Raw genomic sequence first — 23,419 nt, 5'->3', positions numbered from 1 at the left:
ACTTTTATCTTAAATCATGCAGTTAATTTTTATTAGGTACTACTTGTATTTAATCTTAAATAAAAAAATTAAATAATTTCTAACTTACAATATATCCAAAATGACTAAAATATCAGGATTTTTAAGATCGCACAATGATCCGGATTATGATCAAATAGTGTGCGCTGATGGTAATATATTAGTATCAAACTTCTATTGCATTACATGGCAGAAATTATAATATAATATTGCTTAAAAATTCGTGCTCAGCCTCCATCCGTGCCTTCCGTGGCAGAAATCATAATACAATTTTGCTTTTCTGACGTACATATATATTATAAGCATTTATTTATGCATTGCTTGTGCATGTGCATGCATGCATGGCTTAAAGCCTCAAACGCACTAATAAGCAGAAATGTGCAACTTTTAATCTCAGGGCTCAGGCAGTTTCACAACCTACGTAAAAACTAAGTAAAAGTCCTTATTTGCAGACATACACTAATTAAAAAGGCTTCTGTTGCAAGGGAAGACATCAAGGGCTCAAGTATTGGCATTAGCATTCATCTGATCTGCAAACCATCGACTCATTGTTTGTCAACCACATTCAAGTGATAGAATCATACAAAACTCACTCGTTTATTGTACAAAACAATCTACAAACTATTAATACTAATTGAAGAAGAAGAAGAAAAACAGAAATATTGCAGAGAGTTTTTAAAGAGAAAGAAACTGAGTAATATGTGTGTATTGCAGAGAATGAGTTGATACAATTCACAGAGATATATTCTCTATTTGTACATGCTTCTTGCTTCAGTAGTAAGATTCTAACAAACTAGTAACCGCCTTATCACTTCCTACAATCCTAACTGTCAATTTAACCAACTCTCGCTGATGTGGACCTTGCTGATGTGTTATCAGTCAACACAAACTAACATACAAAATATCAAAAGGCAGGTGTTCTCCATCATCGACCGCCTTCCCTAAACAGCATTATCATCATTCGCTTCATTTCCATTAGCTGCGTTCCAAATTGCACGGACTCTAGCGGACAACCAGCCGTAACAAGTGATGGGATTAACATTGCCTCCCATGACTTGTTCGTAGTGGTTCCTGTAAAACAATGCTAACACTATAGCCAACGAGCTAGTTATCATCAGAGACAACTGTTGGAGAATTGTAAATCCACCGGTGCCGATCTTGGTTTTCGCCAAAAACACTAGTAAAACTGCTAATATCCCAATTATAAAGTCTGCAAATCCCAGGACTGTCGTTGGTTTCGTAATCCATATGAAAGAGATGAACAATCCGAAAAAGGATCCTAGTATCCACAGACACCAAAGACCACAATTTTTATCCACTTGTTGTTGAATGAATAGACCCAGACCCAGCAAGCAGACGTCTATAATGTCTCTCACTATCCCTAGGTGAATTCGTTGTTGGTGAATGACCAGAATTTGCTTGTATTTATCAATGAGATATAACGCATACCCATCGACCAGTCCAACACCAACAACAACGACCAGGAAAATAAGAAAACCATTGAATGTGGTGGTCTTGCCTAGTTCTTTTCGAGCCCAGGGACAGGTTAATATCGAAATCGGAAGCATGATTGCTGAAAGCACGTTGACAAGTAAATTGCAAGGACTGATACTACTGACCTCATCTCCCATATTGTTCCCATCACCTTGGATCACTGGCTGTCCCCTAGCGCCATTCGCGGGTTCTTGGCCTTCTTGCTGGAGTTCTTGCATACCAACGGCATTTTGATTTTCGATCGCCGGCGCCGGAACTGGATTTTCACCAAGCAAGGGTTGACGAATGTCTGGAACATGGTCTTGCACGAGGGGATCTTCAACTGTCATGCCTTGAGCAGCAGCCTCGCCCGGAGCTCTATTTTCACCCATGGCTGGAACATGGCCTTGCACCTGGGGTTCTGCCATGTCTTGAGGAGCAGCCTCGACCGGAGCTCTCTTAATCTGGAAGTGCCGGAATAGATATCCAGTTACAAATGAACATAGAGCCACGATCAAGAAAACTGTTTCAGACGGGGAAGCCATTGTTGAAGTCTTAACAACAATGAAGAATTCTATAGAAATCAAGAAATGTACAGATGAAAGAAGATTGAAAAGGAAACTGAGGAATGTATCAATGTATTTCTTTTACTGTTTCTGTATACAACCATCATAACCGACTACACAAGAGGAAAGAAAGTATTTATACTCTCCTATTGAGACTTATGAGATACACTTCATGCGCACATGTTTTGCACATGTAAGTTGATGACTTGGCATTCTATTTACTTATCCAATACCCCCCGCAATCTTAGCTTGGTTATGTCTTTTTACCTGGGCTGGTATTGGCCTGAAAGACTGAGCGTGGAACTTGCTGAGAAAGAGCGGGAAAGGGGAGCTCATAAGTACGCCCTCCAAAACAAGATAAAATTTTCATTGTGATCGGAACAGAATAGAATAGGTACACCGCGTGTTATTGTATAAGTAGAGAAAATCTTTATTTTTTAAGTTGTTAACTTTTTAACACAAGTATCTTATTACATGCATAATAACACGTAGTGTATCATCCCATATTTCGAGAACACTGAAAAATCTCTCCAAGAATAATAGGATTGCGTTAGTCAACCGGTGACAAGTTACCACGTAGAAGTTTTCACTGCCACATCAGCCATATAAATACATAATTGTTTTAATTATGCATTTCTTTGATCATATGGAGTTGAACGTTTCAAACATTTGTTTGGTTATTGCGAAATTCTGAAGAAAAGTAAAGATGATATCTTTAATTTTGAAACAAGTTTCTTAGTAAATTACTATGGGAATTTTGATGGATTTCTATGATTAATTAGTTTAATGACATTTGTTTAATTAGACTGCGAATCCTACGTCGAGGAGTGAAGGCCTTGCATAGTATTGTATATGATCATTAATATGTCCACACATTACCGATTGATTTTGAGTTGAATTCTCATATTTTGATAGTTACAATTGTAAATAATTGTTCACTTCATTTTCGCGAATTAGTTTCTCTTAATTTTCAGCTAAAAACTCTTTGATTGATTATTTACTTTCCCAAATCATGTTTTTAGTCCTAGTTCCTTTTGCAGACTCAATTGAGTTGTCACTAGTTATGTATCCAAAATCTGCCGCCCTGCCTGCTGAAATTTTGGTGCCCCAAACTTTTTTAATTGTTGGAGAGATCAAAGGTGATCAAGGAGGAACTAATCTAAATACATTTCTGCGTGTTCCACAGGCCTGGTCTGTACCCTGAAGAAGTATGGGTGTTCTTTCTTTGTGGCAACATTAATATTCAATCAGGGACCTCTTCGAGTTATATTGACATACTACCGCATATCAAGAATGCGTTTGTTGCTCGCTCAAGCTTTTACTGCCCGCAAGCTCAAATGATTAACTCCATATTAAGAAGAATGATCAGATTTAACTACAGAAACAAGTATTGTCACTCCAAATTCAAGCAGGTCTGCAGCGGTAGCCCCTGGTCCAATCAACTTCCGAAATATATTATGCAATTGATTCTACAACGACCATGTCTAACAGATTACCGTCGATGTGCTGCAGTATGCCAATCTTGGCGAGTAATTATCAAGAGCAATGTTCAGTCACCTCGCCATGAAGTTCCATGGTTTATGCTATGTTCTCATCTATGAAGCATGGATACGGATACGGATACGGCGATACGATACGACACGACACGACACGGCGATACGGAAAATCTCTAAAAATTAAGATACGGTACGATATGGATACGGCAAATAAAAATCTATATAGCAACAAAAATATACATTTTAAAACATAATTCATCATTCAAATTCAAGTACATTTGAGTTGTTAGAGAAGGAAAGTTCAAAATCTAATCCTCTTTATACAGTAGAAGAAGTGTGAGAATCGTATTCATGGTTTTAATTAGAGGGAAGCTCTTTGTATTTAGCAACTTTCAATTATAAATGTCTCCTATTAATTTTCTCCTCCTCATTACCTTTTTTTGAAAGTGTAAATGTATTTTAAAAGCAGGATACGTGTATCCTGAATGTAGGATACGCATATCCATTATGTCAAATTCGTGTCCATCAACCAGGATACGTGTCGGACGAGTATCCGAGAATCGGGCAAGTATCGTATCCGATCAAGTATCGGATACGGGATACGGGACCAAACAAAAGTATCCGTGCATCATAGGTTCTCATTCCCTTTTCTAATAGTGATCATTCCGTCTTAAGTCCAAGTGATTGGAAAGCTCATAAGTTTCTACGACCATCGCCAGATCCCATATTTTATTGTACAATGAATAGGATGGATTGCGTTGGGTCAATTGAAGGATGGCTGATCATGATGGACAGTGCTTTGTGGCGTTCGGAGGGTCTTATGAAGCCTGTGTCATTATACTTACTGAATCCTGAGAACCCTAGGTTTAAAATTAACTTCTTCTTCTTCAATCCAATATCCAGTGACCGAGTGATGTTACCGTCGTTCAAATCCACCCTTCCATGCCACTGCAGTAATGGGCCTGGATTTACCATTCTGAAATTAGACGCCTCTTCAGTACCAACAACAACAAGGAGCCGGGAGCCCTCTTTTGTGGCAAGTCTCTGCAGTGACGGTCATATAGCTTTTTGTCGGCTAACCGATGAATCATGGATCTCCATTGATGATCTACGGGTAAACTTTTTTCAAGATATAGTCATAATGGGCGGGAAATTATATGCCGCAACAAGCCATGCATCCCAGTTTGTGTTGGTATTTGACATATTCCACGATGCCAGCTACAGCGTTGCTAAATTGGGTACCCTTGATCCCTACCCACTTCCTTCTATTGATGTTAAGAGATGGTGTGGAATTACAATACAAATAATACATGATTACAATGGCCGTGATTTCATATACCTAGCAAAAGATTATGCATCTATGGAGCTGTTTATGATTTTTCATAAGGTAGATTTGGCTGTCCAACAGTTTCTGATCTATGTGACAGTCCTCTGATTTATGTCATGGGTACAACCCTCCACCCACAACTGAAGGATTTCGAGTGTTCAAACTGGAGCGCGATAGTATCAATGGAGGTTCATGATGGGTACAGGTTTTTGATCTTGGTGATCGGATATTGATTTTGAGCAAGGCTAGCCACAAAGTTATCTCTACCAACTATAATGAGCTCAGTTATTATCCCCATGGTGGGAAGATTGAAAGAAACTGCATCTATTTTGCTTTTGACTATCCTTATTCTGCAGCACCGTCAAGCGGACGCGATTTTGGTGTGTTTTCCTCGTCAAACAATAGTATTAGACATTTCAATTTTCCCGACAGTTATTCCGGTGCCCTAATACATACTAGAACTGTATGGTTCACCCCAAATCGTTGTTAGCTTAGTTAAGTTGCCAGATGTGCATTTTTCTTTTGGAAGTTGTACGTGTTGGAATTGTTTACTACTTTTGCTGTTGCTTAGTCATCTATTTTCGTCCAGATTGTATCAGAGATGCATGGCTTTATCAGGAATAATATGTTGGTTAGGACAGTTTCTCAATACGGTATCCTTACTCTATAATATCGGAGTTTTATTTTTTCTCCCCGTATATCATACTAGATTACCCTATAGTTTTAAAAAATGTTTCAGCCATGCAAACTTATACATAACTCTTATATAAGATAACTGGGATATGTAATATGTGTATGAGAGAATTTGGGCTCAAAATGATAAACATGGGCGAGTAAGATATCAACCTAATTCAGTTACTCAACCAAACCTAATAAATGATCAAGTTGAAGTTGGACTGAGTATGAGCGGATTTTTTCTTAATTTCTAACATTGCCTGATCGGATTTCAAATCTAGTTGGGCATTGATGGATTCAAGTTGACCAAAACCAAATTGCCCCTCTAGTAGATAGCAAAACAAGAGTGTATTTAGAGCTCGTTTGGATGTGCTTTTAAAATGATTGAAATCACTTTTTGTGAAAATGTTTTTGGAACCAATCCTTAGTAAATATGCAAGTAAATTCTGGAAAAGCACTTAAAGTGCTTCCTGGGAGAAGCACATAACTGGTGCTTCTTGCAGAAAGCACTTTAAGTGCTTTTGGAACCAAAAAACATTTTCTCTAAAAACGCTTTCAGTCATTTTAAAAGCACATCCAAACGAGCCCTTAATCATTGACACCCTAATTGTTTTGCCATGCCCGTTTCAACATGCATGTAACCTATGGTTATATGACGTGACAATGCGGACACACAGTTTACAACAATGCAGTACGAACCAGTAGGCATGCAAACCATGTCCTTTTTATTTGGGCTGGTATTGGCCTGAAGACTTAGCTTGTCAACAGTGATCTCCTCAGATTCGGATTTTCAGCTACAAACACATCACGGCGTTGTTTAAGGCGAAGAAGTTCCGTGATCGGAGAAGGTATGTCACATACCGTATGTGTATCTGATTCCCGCATTTGCTCTTGATCCTTCTGCGCATTGTGAGAGAGAGAGAGAGAGAGAACGTGTTGGCTAGTCTTGGGTCTGATCAGGAGTTTGTTAAGTGCTTGGAGTGCTTGGAGTGCTTCGAGAGAGGGCTTAAAGTCGGGGGATTGATATGTAAGCGCACGTACGAATTGAGAGGGACGAGTTTTGAGCTAGGCATTTTGTCGAACGGCAATGAGTCCAATCGACCATGGTCGAATCTGAAATTAGTGAAGAAATTAAGGTTCTTCCGGATAACCCCGGTGGCGATCATTTGAATTCTGAACCCAAAAATGAAATTAGCATTAGCATGCCAGTAATGAAGAAATTGAGGTTCTTCCGGAGAATGGTGGCGGTGATAATAATTCGAATTCTGAACTTGAAGATGAAATTACCGTTAGCAGTGGCAGCAATGCGGTTTCTGAAATTGAGATTGAAAATGATCGAGTGGTCCCCGAGGAGGCGGAGGCTGCTGATTTGAATTCCGAGTCACTGAATGTACGAATGTTGGTGTTGGTGAAGAGAAGGCTAATGAAGAAGACAAGACAGAGGAGGGGAAGTGGAAAAGGGAATGGGCTTTGTTATGGTGACAAGGAGAGGAAAATGGGTTTTGTTATGGTGAAAGAGGAGGGGAAGGGAAAGGTTTAACTTTCACAACTTCACCACCAGAACTAAAGGACATGCAAATTTTGCCAGCAATGTTGTTGTAGTATAGTGGTAAGTATTCCCGCCTGTCACGCGGGTGACCTAGGTTCGATCCCCGGCAGCGGCGCTTTTTGTTTTTCAAAGTTTATCTTTTTAACACAATTGACAACATGTCGTTGACATTGATTTGGATATTGGAGAGTGAAAAAGCATGTGCTCGCGCGTACGAGTAGCAGGAAGACAAGAATAGAGAAGAGAGGAGGACAATTAATTCGTTTCGTTACTGGCCGTCTTCATTGTTTCTCTCCTAAGCATTCCCTTCTAATGGTGAGAAAATTTGTAATACTGAAATGAACCCAGTTCCAATCATTTCCAATCTTAGCCGCCAAATGGGGCCTAAATGACACGATAACCATTACATGCACGAGTTAATATTTTTCTCAATTGTTGTCTCAAAAACTTGTGAAAACATGAGAGAAACTTAAGAGAATCGGGATTACAAAGTGGCGGTATTCCAAGCCTCTCATGTACCACCATGCATTTTAGTTTGCTGACATAACATTTTATGAGCAGTTTAAGATGTCATCACCATAGGACATCCTAGTGCCCTTTCGGTCAAATAATGATCTCGTGAGTTTTATAGAATTATAATCCAAATATCAGTTGAAAATAAATTTTTAAACAAATTAGGCTATTTTTTAGCTTTTATACCCTTAACCCTCTCCATTATAGATGGCATGAGCGTTCCAGCTAAATGCAAACTCTTCCCCATAAAAATGTAAGAATACAATTCAGTTTTAGAGCGTGTTTGGTCTATTACTTAGAATTTTGGGTTGGGCCTAGTGGACTGGTTGTTAAAACATTACAACTCAAAAGCCCATTTCCTTTCCTTCTTCTCTTGGTCCAACCCAAATCCCCATGCAGTCCCCATCCAGAGAACAAAAACAGCAAAACCCAGTGTCCAGAAAAGTGGGTCCCATTTAGGTCCCACTAAAAAGGCCGGAAACGCGGGAGAATTATTGGTTTGGCAGGAAAATAAACAGTTAAATAATCAACATCCACGCGGCGAAAAGTATTCCTTTCTCACACTCTCTCATCAGAGAATCATTCGCCTGCAATAGAAGCACATGATTAAGGTAGGTCCTCAATCACCGACGGTATATATTCCACTACCCTAATCTTACGGTCCTTGATCAAAGAATTGTAAAACAAGTACGGGTACAACCAATTAAAAACGCCGACCACTAGGTTTTTGAGTGCAGCCGCGATACGTGCTATCACTTCTCAGCTTCATCTTTATTTCTGCTAACTCTGAGAAGGGGGAGAAAGAGATTCTTCCACACAAACCAGCGAAAAAGCGAAAGCGCATTTCTCGTGATTCTGCATGGCTTAAATCCCCTGCGACGCACCTGAGCTCGACTATTTACAATCTCTGAGACCGAGAGAGAGGTAGAGGGAGCTAATTGGTTCGGAGAATGACGTCGGACGGGGCAACGTCAGCGGCGACGACGGCGCGGAGGAAGCCGTCGTGGCGGGAAAGGGAGAATAACCGGCGGAGAGAGAGGAGGAGGAGAGCCATCGCGGCGAAGATATTCACCGGCCTCCGAGCTCAGGGAAACTTCAACCTGCCCAAGCACTGCGACAACAACGAGGTCCTCAAAGCTCTCTGCCTCCAGGCCGGCTGGACCGTCGAGGTCGACGGCACCACCTACCGAAAGGTCGCCGTTCTTTAATTATTTCAAATCCTTATTTAATTTATAATTAATTAATTAATTGTCAATTACTCGTAGCGTAGATCCATGGAAAATTACGATAAATTCAATTAATTGGATTGTGTTTGTTGTTGTACAGGGATTGAAGCCAATTCAAAATGATACGCCGGGCGCATCAACCAAGATAAGCCCATACTCTTCGCTAAATCCGAGTCCAATCCCGTCCTCCCAAGTCAGTCCTTCGTCTTCGTCCTTTCCCAGTCCCACCCGTTTCGATCCCACCACTAATTCATCCAATCCCTGCCACTATCTCCCTTCTGCAATCCCATCATCTCTTCCTCCCCTGCGAATTTCCAACAGTGCCCCTGTAACCCCGCCGCTCTCCTCCCCGACCTCCAAACGCCCCAACCCAATTCCCAACTGGGACTCCATCGCTAAACAGTCCATGGGCTCTTTCGATTACCCGTTTTACGCCATCTCCGCTCCGGCGAGCCCGACCCGCCACCACTATACTCATCCTCCAGCTGCCACTATCCCGGAATGTGACGAGTCCGACACTTCCACCGCAGATTCCGGCCAATGGGTTTGCTTCCAGAGATTTGCTCCTTCTCTGTCGGCAATGCCGGCCTCTCCGACCTTCAATCTTGTGAAGCCTGTTTTTGCCCACCAGAATATTCCCGCGGATCAAATTCCGGACGTAAAGCCGTGGATCGGAGAGAAGATTCACGAGGTGGGACTTGATGACTTGGAGCTCACGCTTGGAAATGGTAAGGCTCGGATTTAATCCAATCCCGAATTCAGGATTGGCGATCTGCCACAACCCTTTCTGGGTCAATCTGCATATCTCGAACCATACATGTTATTTGCAAAATTTAAATTTATTTTATTTAAAAAAAATTCCATTTCCATTCGAATTTAGTTGGGATGTTTTAATTTAGATATTGGCATTGTTGTGTATCGTTTTTCTTGTTCATATGCACCAGTTCTTTTTATTTTATTTTTTGTATTATATTATCTTATTTTGTAGACTCAAGAAATGACAGTTCAATGGGAATGTTGTACATTGGAAATTTTACTTGTCTACTTATTTATGTATACATTATACAACATTTGTATTTTTCTTTTTGTAGAAGTATTTTCCGAAACGTAAATATCAAATCAAGTATTCAGGTGTACACCACACAATACCGTATGAGAACGTGAAAACACATATGGCATCGCGTTACATTTGGGATGCCATCGTAGTGTAGCCGAGAGTAGGTAACTCATTCAGGATGTTATAGCAGACTTTTACCAGATGATGGGAAGTCATTCAATAATCCTGCTTTATATAGAAGCATTGTTGGTGTCTTGCAGTATTTAGTAATAACCAGACCTGGTATTTTTTTTTTTTTTTGTGCACCAAGTCTGCCAATTCATGCACTCTCGAATGGAGTCTCAATTCATTGTTGTGTCTCGTGGTATTAGTCATCTCTAAAAGCTTTAAGTGATGCAGACTTGGCTGGTGACCCAAATGATAGGAGATCAAGTACACGATTAGTGGTACTTTTTGGGAATTAACAGTATTTCTTGGTTCTCTAAGGTCATCACCACCCGTTTAAGGGCATGTCAAAGGCATGGGCAATGAAATTTTCCTTACTATTCATTCTAAATAGTAATTGTTTTTTTGTATGTCCATCCGTTTGAGAAAATGAAAGGCAATGACAAGGGTGATTGCTTTCACATATGTATTTCTTTTAATATTTTATGCCTTGTAAGCATATTTAGTTAAAAATAATTAGTTAGAAATTAATAAAAAATAAAGGCAAATGAAGAAGGTGGTTGAACTTAATGAAGAAGATGGTTGAACTTCTTAAGTTTCTTAGTGTGTCTAATTTTAAGACTGTTGTTAAAAGACATTGGGTTTTTTTTTTTTTTTTTTTTTTGTATTTTCAAATTTTTTTTTTTTCACGTTGAAAATACAACTTTCCGAATGAAATGACCATTGGAAATCCAATGGTTTGCAAGGCGCTAGGCTGTGCTGAAGGGGGGTGGGCTGTCACGTGGCGTGGGTGTGGCCCTCCCATTCCCTTCTGCTACTTCAAATGGCGCAAGCTTGTGCAACAATTGTAAGGGCAATTGAAATGACGCAAGCCCTTGGCCCAATTGCCCTCTCATTGTTGGACTGGTGGAAAAGATTTTTTTGGGTTGGAGGCAATTCAATCCAATTGCAGAGGCAATTGGGAAGCGGTGGAGATACTCCAATAAGCAGCAAACAGTGTCAAGGTCTTCCAGAGAGGCTGAGCATAGGGCCCTTTCAACTAATGCTGCAGAATTAGTGTGGATTCAGCAATTATGTATTTCTTCTAATAAGGACCCTTTAATCAATTAAGTCAATTAGCCTGAGAAATTTGCATGCGTGTTTCTTGGTTATTATCAGTACGTCTTGATTTGGCTTCTACTAATCATGGATTTAAGGCTTTAAGCCATGCATACAAACAGGAAAAAGTTAACGAAAAAGAGAGCTTGAAAGCGAAAGGCCCATTGAAAAATCCTCAGCCTTTGCTTAGATTGGAATATAAGTTGGTCACTCACACTACCACAGCGGTATAGGTAACGGAGTTGAGAGTAAGAGAGAGAAAGCTGAGACAGAGAGGTATGACCTAAACCAAACTTTGAAAGGATCCCTCCATCCACCCACAAATTATGTACACTGAGCTTCCCTTCTCACCTCTCTATTTTTTTTGTCATTGAATTTAATGCCCCACCCAACAGAGTCTTCCAATTTCTTGCTGAGACATATGATGTAGCTGCGAGCTGAACTGCAAGCACAGCATGGCAAAGAGATCGGATTTTGCGCAGAAGCTGCTGGACGATCTTCGCGTCCGCAAGGAGAAAATGGGTGCGCCTCAGAGTTCAAACTGTTGGAATTCAATGGCAGTAGGTAAGTTTCTAATCTAAGTTGTCTACCATATTGAAAGCTTATTGATCTCACTGATTAGTCCTTAATGAGGAAAATGTTTAATTGTTCGTCACTATCAAAGAGCACGAATAAAGGCTGCAGTTGTAGCAGCAACAAGTGTAGAAATTTAACCACAGAAATAATTCTCAAGGAAGGAATCCAATTATGTGTGCTTTTTATTGCAAGTAATCATGGGTAAAAAAAGTTGATGCAAGGTAAAAAAGATCGATCGAAATAAAGTTTATGTTTTTTTCATGTCTTGATCCAGATGCATATGCTTGTTCCGAGCAGAATCATAGAGGAAGAGCGGATGTAAGCACCAATGGACCAGTAAGTAGTCTTACGTGAAATTGTTGTAATTAGATGAGAAATCAGGACTGAATGAACTTCGTTAATTTGGTCCAAATATTTTTCTTTTCTTTCCAACTACTGCAGATTGGCTCCGGAGGAAGTAGCAGAACACCGATTGTTCAAGAGGGTTCGAATCTGATTGTTGCTTACGGGAGAGGAGGTAGGAGCTCAGAACCAATGGGAGATTTTTCCGTGGCATTGGCTTTTGCACTTGAAAATGTTGGAAAGCTCGGGAAAGCGGATACATCTAGCAGAAGTCCAATGCTAGGATTTTTGAATCAAATTGGGAGGGGAGCCGTGGAGTTCAGCGAGATGGAAGGAAAAGGTAGCGTCAATAGGCACTTCGGTTCAAGTAACCATTTTCCTAACCTTTCTCATCACCATATCGAAGAAATATCGAGAGGAGCACATAAATTGAATCAGATCCTAGAGGCCTGCTCGAATGGACTTAATGTTGATAGATTTTCAATGGAAGTTGGGAAGGAGTTAGTGAAAGAGGCAATGGATTTGGAAGAGTCCTTGAGAATGCTTGTAAACCTGCAGGAAACTTCTGAATACATAGTCAGCTCTCAGATGAAAAATCCGATCACATTGCTAGATGAGGAAGATAATGCTGTCAAAATGGCTAAGGAAAAGCAAATTGATCTGCCAAGCTTCTCCTTTGACAAGGGTTCGAGACACCCGCGTAAAAATCAAGAAGTTGGAAGGCCCGGGTTCGAGCAGAAGGTGACTGCAGCTCTAACTTACACTACAGAAGGTAGTGGCTTAAACCGCGAAAAGCTAGGGAAAATAACCTCCTCAACGTCAGTTTCTCAGAGGCAATCAGTCAGCTATACCGCAGGTGTCAAGAATCCATCAACAGAACAGAAAGAGTCTAAACCAGAAAAGGAGAGGATTCCAATTGTAATTGCAAAACTAATGGGGCTGAATGAGCTTCCAAAAAACGAAAACTTGAAGCACACCGCGGAGGAAGACTTGAGTTCCAAGTCAAAAAGAGAAAGGCACGTGATAGAGCAAACAACAAATGAAAGCAGTAAGATTTCTGGGGTTAAGACTAAGGATCCTTTGATGCAGAATATGACGTTTGTTTCGCAAGCAGAGAAAAGAATGCTTGCCAATAATATCAGCATTGGGGTAGTTGTTCATGATCCGGAAGAATTTAAACCCGTGGCAATATTAGGAAATGCAACCATCAAATCAGATAAGCACCAAAGACCTAGTCAGACCTTCAAACAGGATAAACCTGTGATGCAAGCAAAACCAGGGTTCAAGGAAATTCGGGTTCCAGTGGAAAAGCAAAATGGGAACAACGTTCTCCCAAGAAATCAGCAGCATAAGCCCCCATATGATGTTGAACTCCAGCAGCAATCCATGGCTTTGAAATCTGAGTCACCGAAAGAAAAGCGCAGACAGGAGACGAAGGAGCGGCAAATTCCACAACCAAAGTTGGTGGCGAAGAAACAACGAAGAAGTGAAATGATATCAAGAAGAAAGTCAAAAGGGGCAGTAGATTTGCAAAAGAAGCAGACACTAGCAGAGCAAACTAGGGTAAATAAGAAAATCGCTAGAGAAGCCGCTGCAACAGTGCAATCCACAAGAGTTCCAAATGGCAAATATCATGAAAATCTGGTCAGAAGCAAAAGTTCCGCTGACTTGAATTTCAACAAGAAAGATTTTTCACCAAACTCCTTGGATCCTCAACAAGCAAAAGAAAATTTTGGCACTCTACCGGCTATGGAGGAGAGATCAGTTCATGCAGCACCACCACTGCAGAAGGCAAAATCTAGAAGAGTGAATAAAAGCGAAATGCCTCAAAGAATCGATGAAGTGGCAACCAGACGAAGCTATGAAAAACGTGGTAGTCACAATGCAACAGAAAAAGTTAGAGCCAGCAGGCTAAAACAAGCTGAGCCACACATCGTCAAGTCCAACAAATCAACAGCAAGCGTTCAACCACTAGATTCAGGGCAAAACCAACATAAAGAAGCAGAGCTGGAGGCTCCCACTTTGTATGATCCCAATGAAGTTGAAAGTCGAAGACTCGAAAAATCACAAACTCTACTTCCAAAGGAAAGTGTATGTCCATCTTTACAAAATCTGAAAATCGATAACTTTCTAAACAAAAGATACTTATTCAGTTGCAAAATTTTGTCTAATTCGAAATAGGCTGGCAACTGACTTAAGCTTTTTTGTACGTTATGCAGTATGATCAACAAGATCAAGCACCTGCTTTCGGAGATGATGAGTGCATAACTGCATCAATTACAGTTAATGGTAAGTAGAACCTCTTTCAATTCAACTTCCCTTCTTACAAGAGCAAAACTTCTCTGCAACAGAGAATGTCACTGTGGCAGTATCTCAAGCCAATCACTGCAACGTGGGGAAGATCAAAGTATGACAATGCGTTAGTAGCTTGAAATACAAGCCACAGTGGCATCTTGTTGCAGGTAAGTTTTCTCGTCTTACACAAAATGCGAACTCATTAAGTTTCTAAAAGTTGCAGGAAACCGTGACATTTGTTATGCAGAAGTATTGGAGCACCATAAAGCACTCAACCTGAGAAAACAAGAGCCGACAGAAATTGAAAACCACCTGAAGCAGGTAGTGATCAAGAGCCATCATTTCCTCAACACAGCAGAAGCACTTTTCAAGCTCGACATCCCTTTCAGCATTCTTCACGACAGCGGCCGCGACTGCAACCCAGATGTAGACAGCAAGCTCACATTAGACTGTGCCTACGAAGTAATGAAACGAAAAGGGATAAGGCACGAGCTCAATGTTCATCCTAAATGCGAGAAGATATCAATAAGTTTTGTCAAAATACGGTCCTTGAATGAGCTGGTTAGGCAACTGCATAAAGATTTCGAGACTCTGAAGTTCTACGGGAGAAAAGGAAAATATGAATGTGAGGCGGAAGCGTATCTGCCCAAAATGCTGGAAAGCGATATGCATAGCTGGGAGCCGGAACTGAATTGCATGTGGGATATGGGTTGGGATAAAACTATGTTTGCAGTTGTTGAAGTAGATGAAGTTGTGAAAGATTTGGAGAGGCTTGTGCTCGGTGGACTTGTAGATGAGCTTACCAGAGACCTCTTTCGCACGGGTTTTTCAGCGATACATTAACCTAGTGAATAAGAAATTCATATTTGGGTTTGCAAGAGATGAATAATGTAACATCTATGCATTTAATTCTGCATTTTCGACGTCTTTTCCGTACCAGTTAGCTTCCAACAAATTGATCTTCGTTTGTTCGCTCTGAGACCAGAATCCATGGTCTAACCGAACAATTGTATTAGGCCATGACTGCCATCCGGTCCAAAAAATTTATGCGATTTTGATTGGCTTTGTCTAGTGCTACGAATTTATGAAGCCCTTGCGCAAGTTATTGGTAAACTATTGAGCCCAAGTTCCGCAAGGGTGAAAGCTCCACATGAACCCGTACTGGTTACTTTTGTTGCTCTACTTGTCCGGTTAACATCATCGCCATGCTCCGCTTGCTCTTGCTCCACCCGAACCGGAATTTCTTTCATGAACCGTTTAATTAAAGCCTTGTTTCCTTTCCATTATTCTTAGCATTATTCAAAAGGTTACTTGCGCGCCAATTATACCCAACTTCTCAAAGTCAGCTTACCTTTGTGCGTTTGTTGCTCCTCAAGTGACCAAATTAATATACTACTAATATATGAGAAGCACTTTTTCTCACAGTGCTTTCTTGGGCAAATGCCTTGCTTCGTTTATGTTGCTCAAAGTTCTTTTAAGCTGGAAATGTCCTCGCTTTCTAAAACGAAGTGCTTCTTTCTTACTAAGGAAGAAAATTTCGCTTTGTGTAATGTGGCTGGTATTGATTTTGGTAGACCGTAGATTAACAAATGGCTGGTATTGATTTTGGTAGACCGTAGATTACCAAAAAGTGCTTTTGTTTTTCCCGTTCTTTTGCTAATGAGATAAAATGGTTTTGGGTTTAGATTTTGTTGTTCTTTTGATTAGCATATTGAACTGATTATAAAAAATCAATGTTTGTTGTTGTCATTACTTATGTGCTAAGATGCTCTTTCTCAGTAAAAAAAATAAGTTAAAAATATAGAGATGTTAAAATGTATATTTAGTTATATATTTTTAATTAAAAAAAAATAGAGATGTTAAAATCACATGTGGGCGACGCTTAAATAAAAAATAGCAAAATTTTGTTTTGTTAAACAGTCTTTCACCCTCTTTTGGTTAACAAAAATGGTTATATAAATATATAGTGTAGATTTAGATAAAAGAAAAATTAACAAAAAAAAAAGGTTCAAATATCTTTAAATTTAGGTTTTAAATCATTGATTACAAGTGTTCAAATACGAATTATAATAGATTTTGCATGAAAAAATATATTTTGAAGAATATGAATATGATAGTTTGTTGTGGTGATAAGAAAAACAAAAGAAAAATTAACAAAATTGTACAAAAATGATTCAAATTCTTGGGGTGCCAGAAAGTCACGAGTGATTTGGCACCCTTAAATATTTGAATCATTTTTGTGCAATTTTCTTTTATTTCTCTCACCACTATTACAAAATATCATATTCATGTTCTACAAAATATATTTTTACATGCATGGAGCCTGACTCATTTTCTAAGTACCCAGAAGTTCGCCTCGTTCTGCTTACCCAGACCATGCCTCGTCTTGTGTGTTTAGGTTCTCCTTGTTTTGCATGTGAGGTGTCCGCATCGTTTTGGGTGCCCGAAGCCCGCTCCTTTTTCCATCCATGGTGCCCGCACCATTTTGGCGTGTACGGAGCCAGCCTCGTTTTGCGTGAGTCGAGCCCTCTAACACCCATGCGTTTTGAAAAAAATGCAAATTTTTTATTTTCGCAAAATATTTTTTTGAGCATTAAGTTAAAATTTTTAAGAAATTTGGAAGCAGTTTTATGATTTGTTGAGCAATAATTTAGTAGAATATTTAAGTCGAAACATCGTTACGAAGTGTTATGATTTGGAGTGCAGAAGTTTGATCATAGAGAACTAGATTTGTAATTTGTAGCATGTTCATAGAACATAGTTTTGGAGCTGACTTGCCCAATTGAAATTAAAAGACGAGATGAATTTTCAAGAGCTTGCCAATTTCTTTTCGATGACTGCTCTGAAGTGGCTAGAACTAGACTAATTGTTCTTTATTGGATTTTTTTCTTGGGTTGTGATATCTACACACCATTTTTTACTTCTCTCACACCTTTTTAATTTTTGGCCATCGGATCGGATGAATTAAAGAAGATTAAATGACAGAAATTAACAAAGGATATGTGAGAAGTAAAAAGAGATGTGTGGATAGCACACTTCATTTTTCTTCTTCCATGTTACTGGAAAAAAAAAATGTTTGCTTTTGTAAAGTCGAAGCCTACCGAAACGTCACTTTACGATTTTGCCCCCAAGTCTTGAACTTTCCTACCTTCTATTAATTTTCTCCCTCCATTCTTTTCACATTCACAGAAACAGAGCAGTCTGTCTTCAGCCATGGCGATTACATTTCTTCATACATTAGCACTTTTCGTTTTATCCATTAACCTCGCAAGTAAGCTCGTAAAAAATGTTGATTGATTCAATCCTAATATCTTTTTCAAAAGAAATAAACCCCATAATTTAATTGCTCCGTTTTTAATGCAGATTGCCAATCATTTATCGGTGTAAACTACGGCCAAGTTGCCGACAACCTACCGCCACCGTCGTCCACCGCGAAGCTGCTCCAGTCAACTTCAATCCAGAAGGTTCGGCTTTACGGTTCCGACCCGGCCATAATCAAAGCCCTGGCGAACACCGGCTTGGGTATCGTCATCGGAGCGTCGAACGGCGACATCCCGGGTCTCGCATCCGACCCCAGTTTCGCCAAGAGCTGGGTTGGAGCCAACGTGTCCCCTTTCTACCCGGCGAGCAACATCATCCTCATCACCGTCGGCAACGAGGTCTTGACTTACGGCGACCAGGGCCTGATTTCTCAGCTGGTCCCGGCGATTAAGAATGTTCAAGACGCCCTCAATTCCTTGTCTCTTGGCGGGAAAATCAAGGTCTCCACCGTACACTCCATGGCGATGCTCAAGCATTCCGAGCCGCCGTCCTCCGCAAGGTTCGACCCGGGTTTTGGTGACGTCATAAAGGAGTTGCTTGGGTTTAATAACGCCACCGGTTCGCCTTTCGCTATCAACCCGTACCCGTATTTCGCGTACCGGAGTGACCCGAGACCCGAGACACTGGCTTTTTGCCTATTTCAGCCGAATAATGGGCGGTTCGACTCCAACACAAATATTAAGTACATGAACATGTTCGATGCTCAGGTAAATTATCTCCACCGGTCTTGTCCAGTCCAAGACAGTTATTTATTTGTTCTGTTTGTTTCTTTTTACGAGCGATATTCAACTTTAAATGTTACCGCCCAATTCTGTATAGGTGGATGCAATAAGATCAGCATTGGACTCTATAGGCTTCAAGGGGGTGGAAATTGTGGTGGCGGAGACCGGGTGGCCGTACAAAGGGGACGACAATGAGGTTGGTCCAAGTGTCCAGAACGCGAAAGCTTATAACGGAAACCTGATTGCGCACCTTCGATCAATGGTTGGGACGCCATTGATGCCGGGAAAGTCTCTGGACACTTACCTATTTGCACTCTACGATGAGAACTTGAAGCCTGGCCCTGTGTCTGAGAGAGCATTTGGTCTCTTCACGCCTGACCTCACCATGAATTATGATGTTGGTCTCTCTAAGAGCAGCCAGGTAAAAATCACGATATCACTATCATCAATTTGTGATTTTAGGTTAATTTTGATATGCTGATCCAACCGGTTGTCGATTAGCTTCAGACATGTTGACCTTTAGTTGTACTACAAACCCTGACGGACTTAGCTAGGGCCAATCGAAATTGATTATAGTATCAGCTACTGCATTCCAAAGCCGAGGAGTAACAAGTTACAAAGGGACTGACATATGTTCTAAATGTTTTTGTTGCAGTGTTTAAATTTAACTTGATTTATTTTGCTTCAGACCCCTACCACGCCCGCCACGCCATCTACGCCCACCACGCCATCCACGCCCCCCACGCCAGCGAATCCATCGGGGCCAAAGCCAAAGAAAGGATCATATTGTGTGCCCAAGGCCGGCGTATCAGACTCTCAGTTACAGGCTAATATAGATTATGTTTGTGGACATGGTTTTGATTGCACTCCAATTCAACCCGGAGGGTCTTGTTTTGAACCAAACACAGTAAAATCCCATGCTACTTACGCCATGAATCTCCTATATCAAACCGCTGGCAGAAATCCTTGGAACTGCGATTTCTCGCAAACCGCCACACTGACATCCAACAACCCTAGTAAGTTTTTAATCTTGATCTTTTTTCTTCTTTTCATTTATTAAACTTTGTACCCTTCTGTGTTGCGTAGGCTATGATAGCTGCAACTACCCAGGTGGGAGTACTAAAGATGTATGAAGGAACTTGGGAAGACTCGGAAATGTATACGGAGGGATATCAGTTAATCTGCCTCCTTAATATGTATGCTTGCTTAGGATTTAGGATTCTTTCTGAACAAATGTTTTGTACATTGGTAAGTGATTATTACGTCTTCTATGAGAGAGCTGAAGAGTTTGATGTCATGGTTTGGTGTACTCATATTTCAACCTTGACGTATTATGTATTTTTGTGATTACGTGTCTGTGATTTTAATTTTTATCAACTTATTCCTATTCACATTATGTATTATTGTGATTTTAACGAGTTATGTTGATGTACATGTTATATTTATGGTATGACAACTCATTTGGAAGTTCTTTTAAAATAACTGGAAACGTTTTTTTATGGGAGTGCTTTTGGAACTCAAAAACACTTTCATCAAATCAAAAGCGCTTTTAGTCATTTTAAAAAAACTTCCAAACGAGTTCAACGACCACCGCCGACAACTATTAATAATCCTACGTACTCCTTGGATTCAACATCTCCCTTTCACCAATGTCTTATCTATAACATCAAAACCTCTCACATCTTTCAATTCATCCCATAAGAAGAGAAAAAATGTTGGACTATACTATATAAACGTGATGGGCTTGTTTATTTGGACCCGGTTCAACCCGGGAAATATAAGCAACCACAGCTGAGGAAGCTACGATTGGTTAAATTTGATTTTCAGTTAGTGGTCCGACTTCCGAGCATTCCTGAAAAACAAAGGGAGGCAGAGACGCAGACGCAAAGCAACAACAATGGCGACGAGAGGGAGAGAAAGGGATCTCGAGCTCCTCATCCCAGTCGCTGCCGTTTCCGAAAACGGAGGAGATTCCAAATCCTCCTCCCCACCAAACTCCCCACCTCCCACCACCTCCCATTCCCATCATCAAACCGGCCACGAGGTTTTCGTCCAATTTCATTTTCCTTCTTGCCTTTCCCAATTAGGTCTATAAATATTGCATAGTCATATGAATACGGATGAAATGTGAAAATAGATTATGGTTGTTATGGTTGATCCGTTTTCATATCGAACGATGAAAGTCTAGTATGTCACGTTCGCAAATTGGTTTTAGGTTTGACGCTTACATTCTAACGTAACTTGAAAATAGTGTGATCTCGTTGTTCATATCCTTGTTTTGTTACCTGTCTAGTGACGTTAGATCAAATATTTTCTCAGAAAGTTGCATGAAATTAAATTCTTTGCTTGTTCTTTTGTATAGGCATTTTCGAAAGTTATTCGGAGCTGGGCTTCCAAGAAGTTTATGACAGGATGGTAACATATTATCTCTTCTAATCCCTCTTAATTCTTACTCAACACTGTTTAGTTGCTCTGTGGCATTTGCACTCGGTCTGATTCCAATGAAGCCGGACTTACTCCGGGTACCTGCCACAACGATCCCTAATCTGACATGCTTACTCGCTTAATCCCAATTAAATGATGGGTTAACATTCACATATTATGAAAATGAACGCTTTGTTGGTACTTGGCATCAAGTAAATACTCTAATGTACGGAGGGGGAATTTGAACTCGAGTGCTAGGGTGGGCACTCTGCCCTAACCAACTTACTTAACCCAAATCTGCAAACTCAAATATTAGTTAAGTGGTATTTTACTAGAATTTAATATTTCAAAGCAAATTGATTCATAGATTCTCTTGAAATGTATACAAATTACTGTCAAAATCGACATTTTTTGTGATATGTTCCATGATTTGTTTTTCCTTTGCAGTGTCATTCTTCTTCCAATAGCTATTACGTTCTACATCACATGGGCTTTCATTAAATTTGTTGATGGTTTATTCTCCCCAATCTACAACCACCTAGGAGTCAATATTTTCGGTAAGCAGAATTGCTCCTCTGTCTTATAAATTTATCTCCAAAGAGTAGAAGAATTCAAGTTTGTGTTACAAACTCATCATCGTTCGAGTTTTAGCATGACTTGCTTGGGTTAGTCGACATGGGTAAGTAGGCATAAACTTAGGAGATGTAATCAATCTTCTGTGCAAAGCAAAAGACTTAACTCCTACCCTGATGAACTCCCATAGGATCTGCAATGTGTTTAGTGGAAGGCTGTTTCATTCATTTTTCGGGGCCTAGTTTACGAAGCAAAACATGTACAATGTTGATGTCAATATGCAGGTCTTGGATTTGCCACCTCCCTCGTCTTCATCTTCTTAGTCGGCGTTTTCGTGCAGTCGTGGTTGGGAACTTCTGTTCTTACTCTATGGGAGTGGTTTATTACGAAAATGCCACTTATAAGCTATATCTATGCTGCATCAAAGCAAATTAGCACAGCAATATCACCAGGTACATTGCAAACCATACAATAAATCGTAGTCTAAGTTCCCATGTTCCAGAATTTTCCACTCATTTTACATCACTTTGCAGATCAGAGCATAAACGCCTTCAAGGAAGTGGCGATCATAAGGCATCCAAGAATCGGGGAGTATGCATTAGGGTTTATCACTTCAACAGTTGTTCTTGATCAAAGAAACGTAGGAGAAGAGCTATGCTGCGTTTATGTACCTACCAACCATCTTTATCTGGGAGACATTTTTCTGATCAGTCCCAAGGATATTCTGAGACCAAATCTGTCAGTTGGAGAGGGGATTGGTATGACTTTTTGCACAGAAATATTTGCAACATAATGTACTATCTAATTATGTATCTCGCCTTCTCATAGTTGTTTTCATTTGGTTTTCGGTCGCTGCAGAAATTGTCATCTCAGGAGGTCTGTCAATACCGCAACTTTTAACTACGGTGGATGCACAAGTCCTTACACCCAGAAGAGTTCCCCACTTTGAAGAGCTACAAGTATGATGATATGTTTCTACAATGGTGAGAGATGAGAACGCACTTCGCTGGCCCTTTTTTTTTTTTTTTTTAACTTTTTGCTGTATTTGGGTTGATGGAATGATAGTAAGAACTTATGTTTCATTTTGCAGCAGAAGTTGTCAAACTCAAACAAAGTTTTGCAGAGAAAGTTGAGAGGCTCAAACGCGGCCGGATCGGATCGGTAATGGAGGGAAGAACACCATAGCATAACCCTGAAATGCAGTGAAAAGTCCCTCTAGAAACAAAACTATAAACATGTATACAATGGAAATATACCTCTTTTTAAGTACCATATATGATGAATTCTAATTTGTAAATGTTTCTTTTTATCTTAGTCCATTTGAGATTATTGTTCCCATTTTATATAGGCACGATTTCCATGTGGTAAAAGTTGTGAAAAATAAAAATAATGTTGTAAAATTGTGAGAATGAATGCCCACAGTAATGTGATTGTTATTATGTGATGTTTTCAAAAAAGTCACAGTAGTGTGATTGTTATTATGTAAAGTTTTCAAAAAGAGCAATCATCTCACTTTTGTTTTGTTATGGATGTGGCTCTATATAAAAAGCATTTTGTGTGTGATTACAATACACATGAAAGAAAAAAAGTGAAAGTAATAATATCAGTATCCCTTCCTTCCTCTTTTCTTGCAACCTTTTGTGTTATAATTACAAAACTAAACAGTATGATATTTTGCACTTGTTTTTCTCCTGTCTCTAGTGAAGGTTATCTCCTAACTGTTCCCATTTATAACAAATAACTCGTAACAAAAGGTGTGAAAAAATAAGTTTTTGGTGCAAAAGCTTCTCTTCCATATTATAATAAATATTTTTAGCGAGGTAACGTAAGCAACAAATCCGTTGTCGTCCAGCGGTTAGGATATCTGGCTTTCACCCAGGAGACCCGGGTTCGATTCCCGGCAACGGAACTTTTTTAATTTTTGCATCTTTTTTCCTGTTTTCTATGCAATCGTACTTTGCCACGCGTCCGATCCATCCGAAAAAGCACCCCACAGTTTCGGC

The 23,419-nt window shown here is 40.0% G+C and overlaps 4 protein-coding genes, 1 non-coding gene and 1 pseudogene across 9 annotated transcripts; all 6 read left to right on the top strand.

Annotated features, from left to right (window-relative positions):
* The first annotated feature begins 2,055 nt into the window (after positions 1-2,055).
* LOC126605893 (uncharacterized) lies at positions 2,056-7,095 on the top strand (annotated as a pseudogene).
* A 1,271-nt stretch (positions 7,096-8,366) lies between these two features.
* LOC126604170 (protein BRASSINAZOLE-RESISTANT 1-like) lies at positions 8,367-9,874 on the top strand. Its single transcript, XM_050271313.1, has 2 exons — positions 8,367-8,810; positions 8,944-9,874. Exons 1-2 carry the CDS (start codon positions 8,568-8,570, stop codon positions 9,586-9,588), a joined length of 888 nt encoding a protein of 295 aa, XP_050127270.1. The 5' UTR covers positions 8,367-8,567; the 3' UTR covers positions 9,589-9,874.
* Positions 9,875-11,107: 1,233 nt separating this feature from the next.
* LOC126604167 (uncharacterized) lies at positions 11,108-15,299 on the top strand. Of its 4 annotated transcripts, none has more exons than XM_050271310.1 (5): positions 11,108-11,727; positions 12,014-12,075; positions 12,181-14,157; positions 14,292-14,370; positions 14,594-15,299. In XM_050271310.1, the coding sequence occupies exons 1-5, from the start codon at positions 11,619-11,621 to the stop codon at positions 15,217-15,219; spliced, it is 2,853 nt and encodes a 950-aa protein (XP_050127267.1). In that variant the 5' UTR covers positions 11,108-11,618; the 3' UTR covers positions 15,220-15,299. The 4 variants fall into 4 exon arrangements, with proteins under 4 accessions (XP_050127267.1, XP_050127268.1, XP_050127266.1 ...); XM_050271311.1 differs by having other exon boundaries at positions 11,109-11,727; positions 12,181-14,172; positions 14,301-14,370; positions 14,624-15,299; XM_050271309.1 differs by having other exon boundaries at positions 11,109-11,727; positions 12,181-14,172; positions 14,301-14,370; positions 14,600-15,299.
* Positions 15,300-17,565: 2,266 nt separating this feature from the next.
* LOC126601693 (glucan endo-1,3-beta-D-glucosidase-like) lies at positions 17,566-19,716 on the top strand. Its single transcript, XM_050268434.1, has 5 exons — positions 17,566-17,647; positions 17,740-18,404; positions 18,517-18,840; positions 19,108-19,435; positions 19,506-19,716. The coding sequence occupies exons 1-5, from the start codon at positions 17,590-17,592 to the stop codon at positions 19,550-19,552; spliced, it is 1,422 nt and encodes a 473-aa protein (XP_050124391.1). The 5' UTR covers positions 17,566-17,589; the 3' UTR covers positions 19,553-19,716.
* A 492-nt stretch (positions 19,717-20,208) lies between these two features.
* LOC126601977 (protein LIKE COV 1-like) lies at positions 20,209-22,855 on the top strand. 2 transcript variants are annotated; one of them, XM_050268746.1, is made up of 7 exons: positions 20,209-20,463; positions 20,782-20,834; positions 21,291-21,400; positions 21,701-21,868; positions 21,950-22,174; positions 22,275-22,399; positions 22,510-22,855. In XM_050268746.1, the coding sequence occupies exons 1-6, from the start codon at positions 20,317-20,319 to the stop codon at positions 22,379-22,381; spliced, it is 810 nt and encodes a 269-aa protein (XP_050124703.1). In that variant the 5' UTR covers positions 20,209-20,316; the 3' UTR covers positions 22,382-22,399; positions 22,510-22,855. The 2 variants fall into 2 exon arrangements, with proteins under 2 accessions (XP_050124703.1, XP_050124702.1); XM_050268745.1 differs by having other exon boundaries at positions 20,211-20,463; positions 22,507-22,855.
* Positions 22,856-23,253: 398 nt separating this feature from the next.
* TRNAE-UUC (transfer RNA glutamic acid (anticodon UUC)) lies at positions 23,254-23,325 on the top strand. Its single transcript has one exon. It is a non-coding gene; the product is annotated as a tRNA-Glu (tRNA).
* Positions 23,326-23,419: the final 94 nt, after the last annotated feature.

The sequence above is a fragment of the Malus sylvestris genome, chromosome 15 (genome assembly GCF_916048215.2).
Source record: "Malus sylvestris chromosome 15, drMalSylv7.2, whole genome shotgun sequence".
Classification (NCBI taxonomy): Eukaryota; Viridiplantae; Streptophyta; class Magnoliopsida; order Rosales; family Rosaceae; genus Malus; species Malus sylvestris.
This window is presented reverse-complemented; position numbering and strand designations above follow the sequence as displayed.

Bases quoted from the DNA above. Each gene is read 5' to 3' on its own strand.
- LOC126604170 (XM_050271313.1), top strand. From the start codon at position 8,568: ATGACGTCGGACGGGGCAACGTCAGCGGCGACGACGGCGCGGAGGAAG. The intron at 8,811-8,943 runs GTCGCCGTTCTT...GTTGTTGTACAG, and splicing joins ACGGCACCACCTACCGAAAG to GGATTGAAGCCAATTCAAAA.
- LOC126601693 (XM_050268434.1), top strand. From the start codon at position 17,590: ATGGCGATTACATTTCTTCATACATTAGCACTTTTCGTTTTATCCATT. The intron at 17,648-17,739 runs GTAAGCTCGTAA...TTTTTAATGCAG, and splicing joins TTTATCCATTAACCTCGCAA to ATTGCCAATCATTTATCGGT. The intron at 18,841-19,107 runs GTAAAAATCACG...ATTTTGCTTCAG, and splicing joins GTCTCTCTAAGAGCAGCCAG to ACCCCTACCACGCCCGCCAC.
- LOC126604167 (XM_050271308.1), top strand. From the start codon at position 11,619: ATGGCAAAGAGATCGGATTTTGCGCAGAAGCTGCTGGACGATCTTCGC. The intron at 14,173-14,300 runs GTATGTCCATCT...TACGTTATGCAG, and splicing joins CTCTACTTCCAAAGGAAAGT to TATGATCAACAAGATCAAGC. The intron at 14,371-14,593 runs GTAAGTAGAACC...AGTTTCTAAAAG, and splicing joins TGCATCAATTACAGTTAATG to TTGCAGGAAACCGTGACATT.
- LOC126601977 (XM_050268746.1), top strand. From the start codon at position 20,317: ATGGCGACGAGAGGGAGAGAAAGGGATCTCGAGCTCCTCATCCCAGTC. The intron at 21,401-21,700 runs GTAAGCAGAATT...GTCAATATGCAG, and splicing joins CCTAGGAGTCAATATTTTCG to GTCTTGGATTTGCCACCTCC. The intron at 22,175-22,274 runs GTATGACTTTTT...CGGTCGCTGCAG, and splicing joins GTCAGTTGGAGAGGGGATTG to AAATTGTCATCTCAGGAGGT.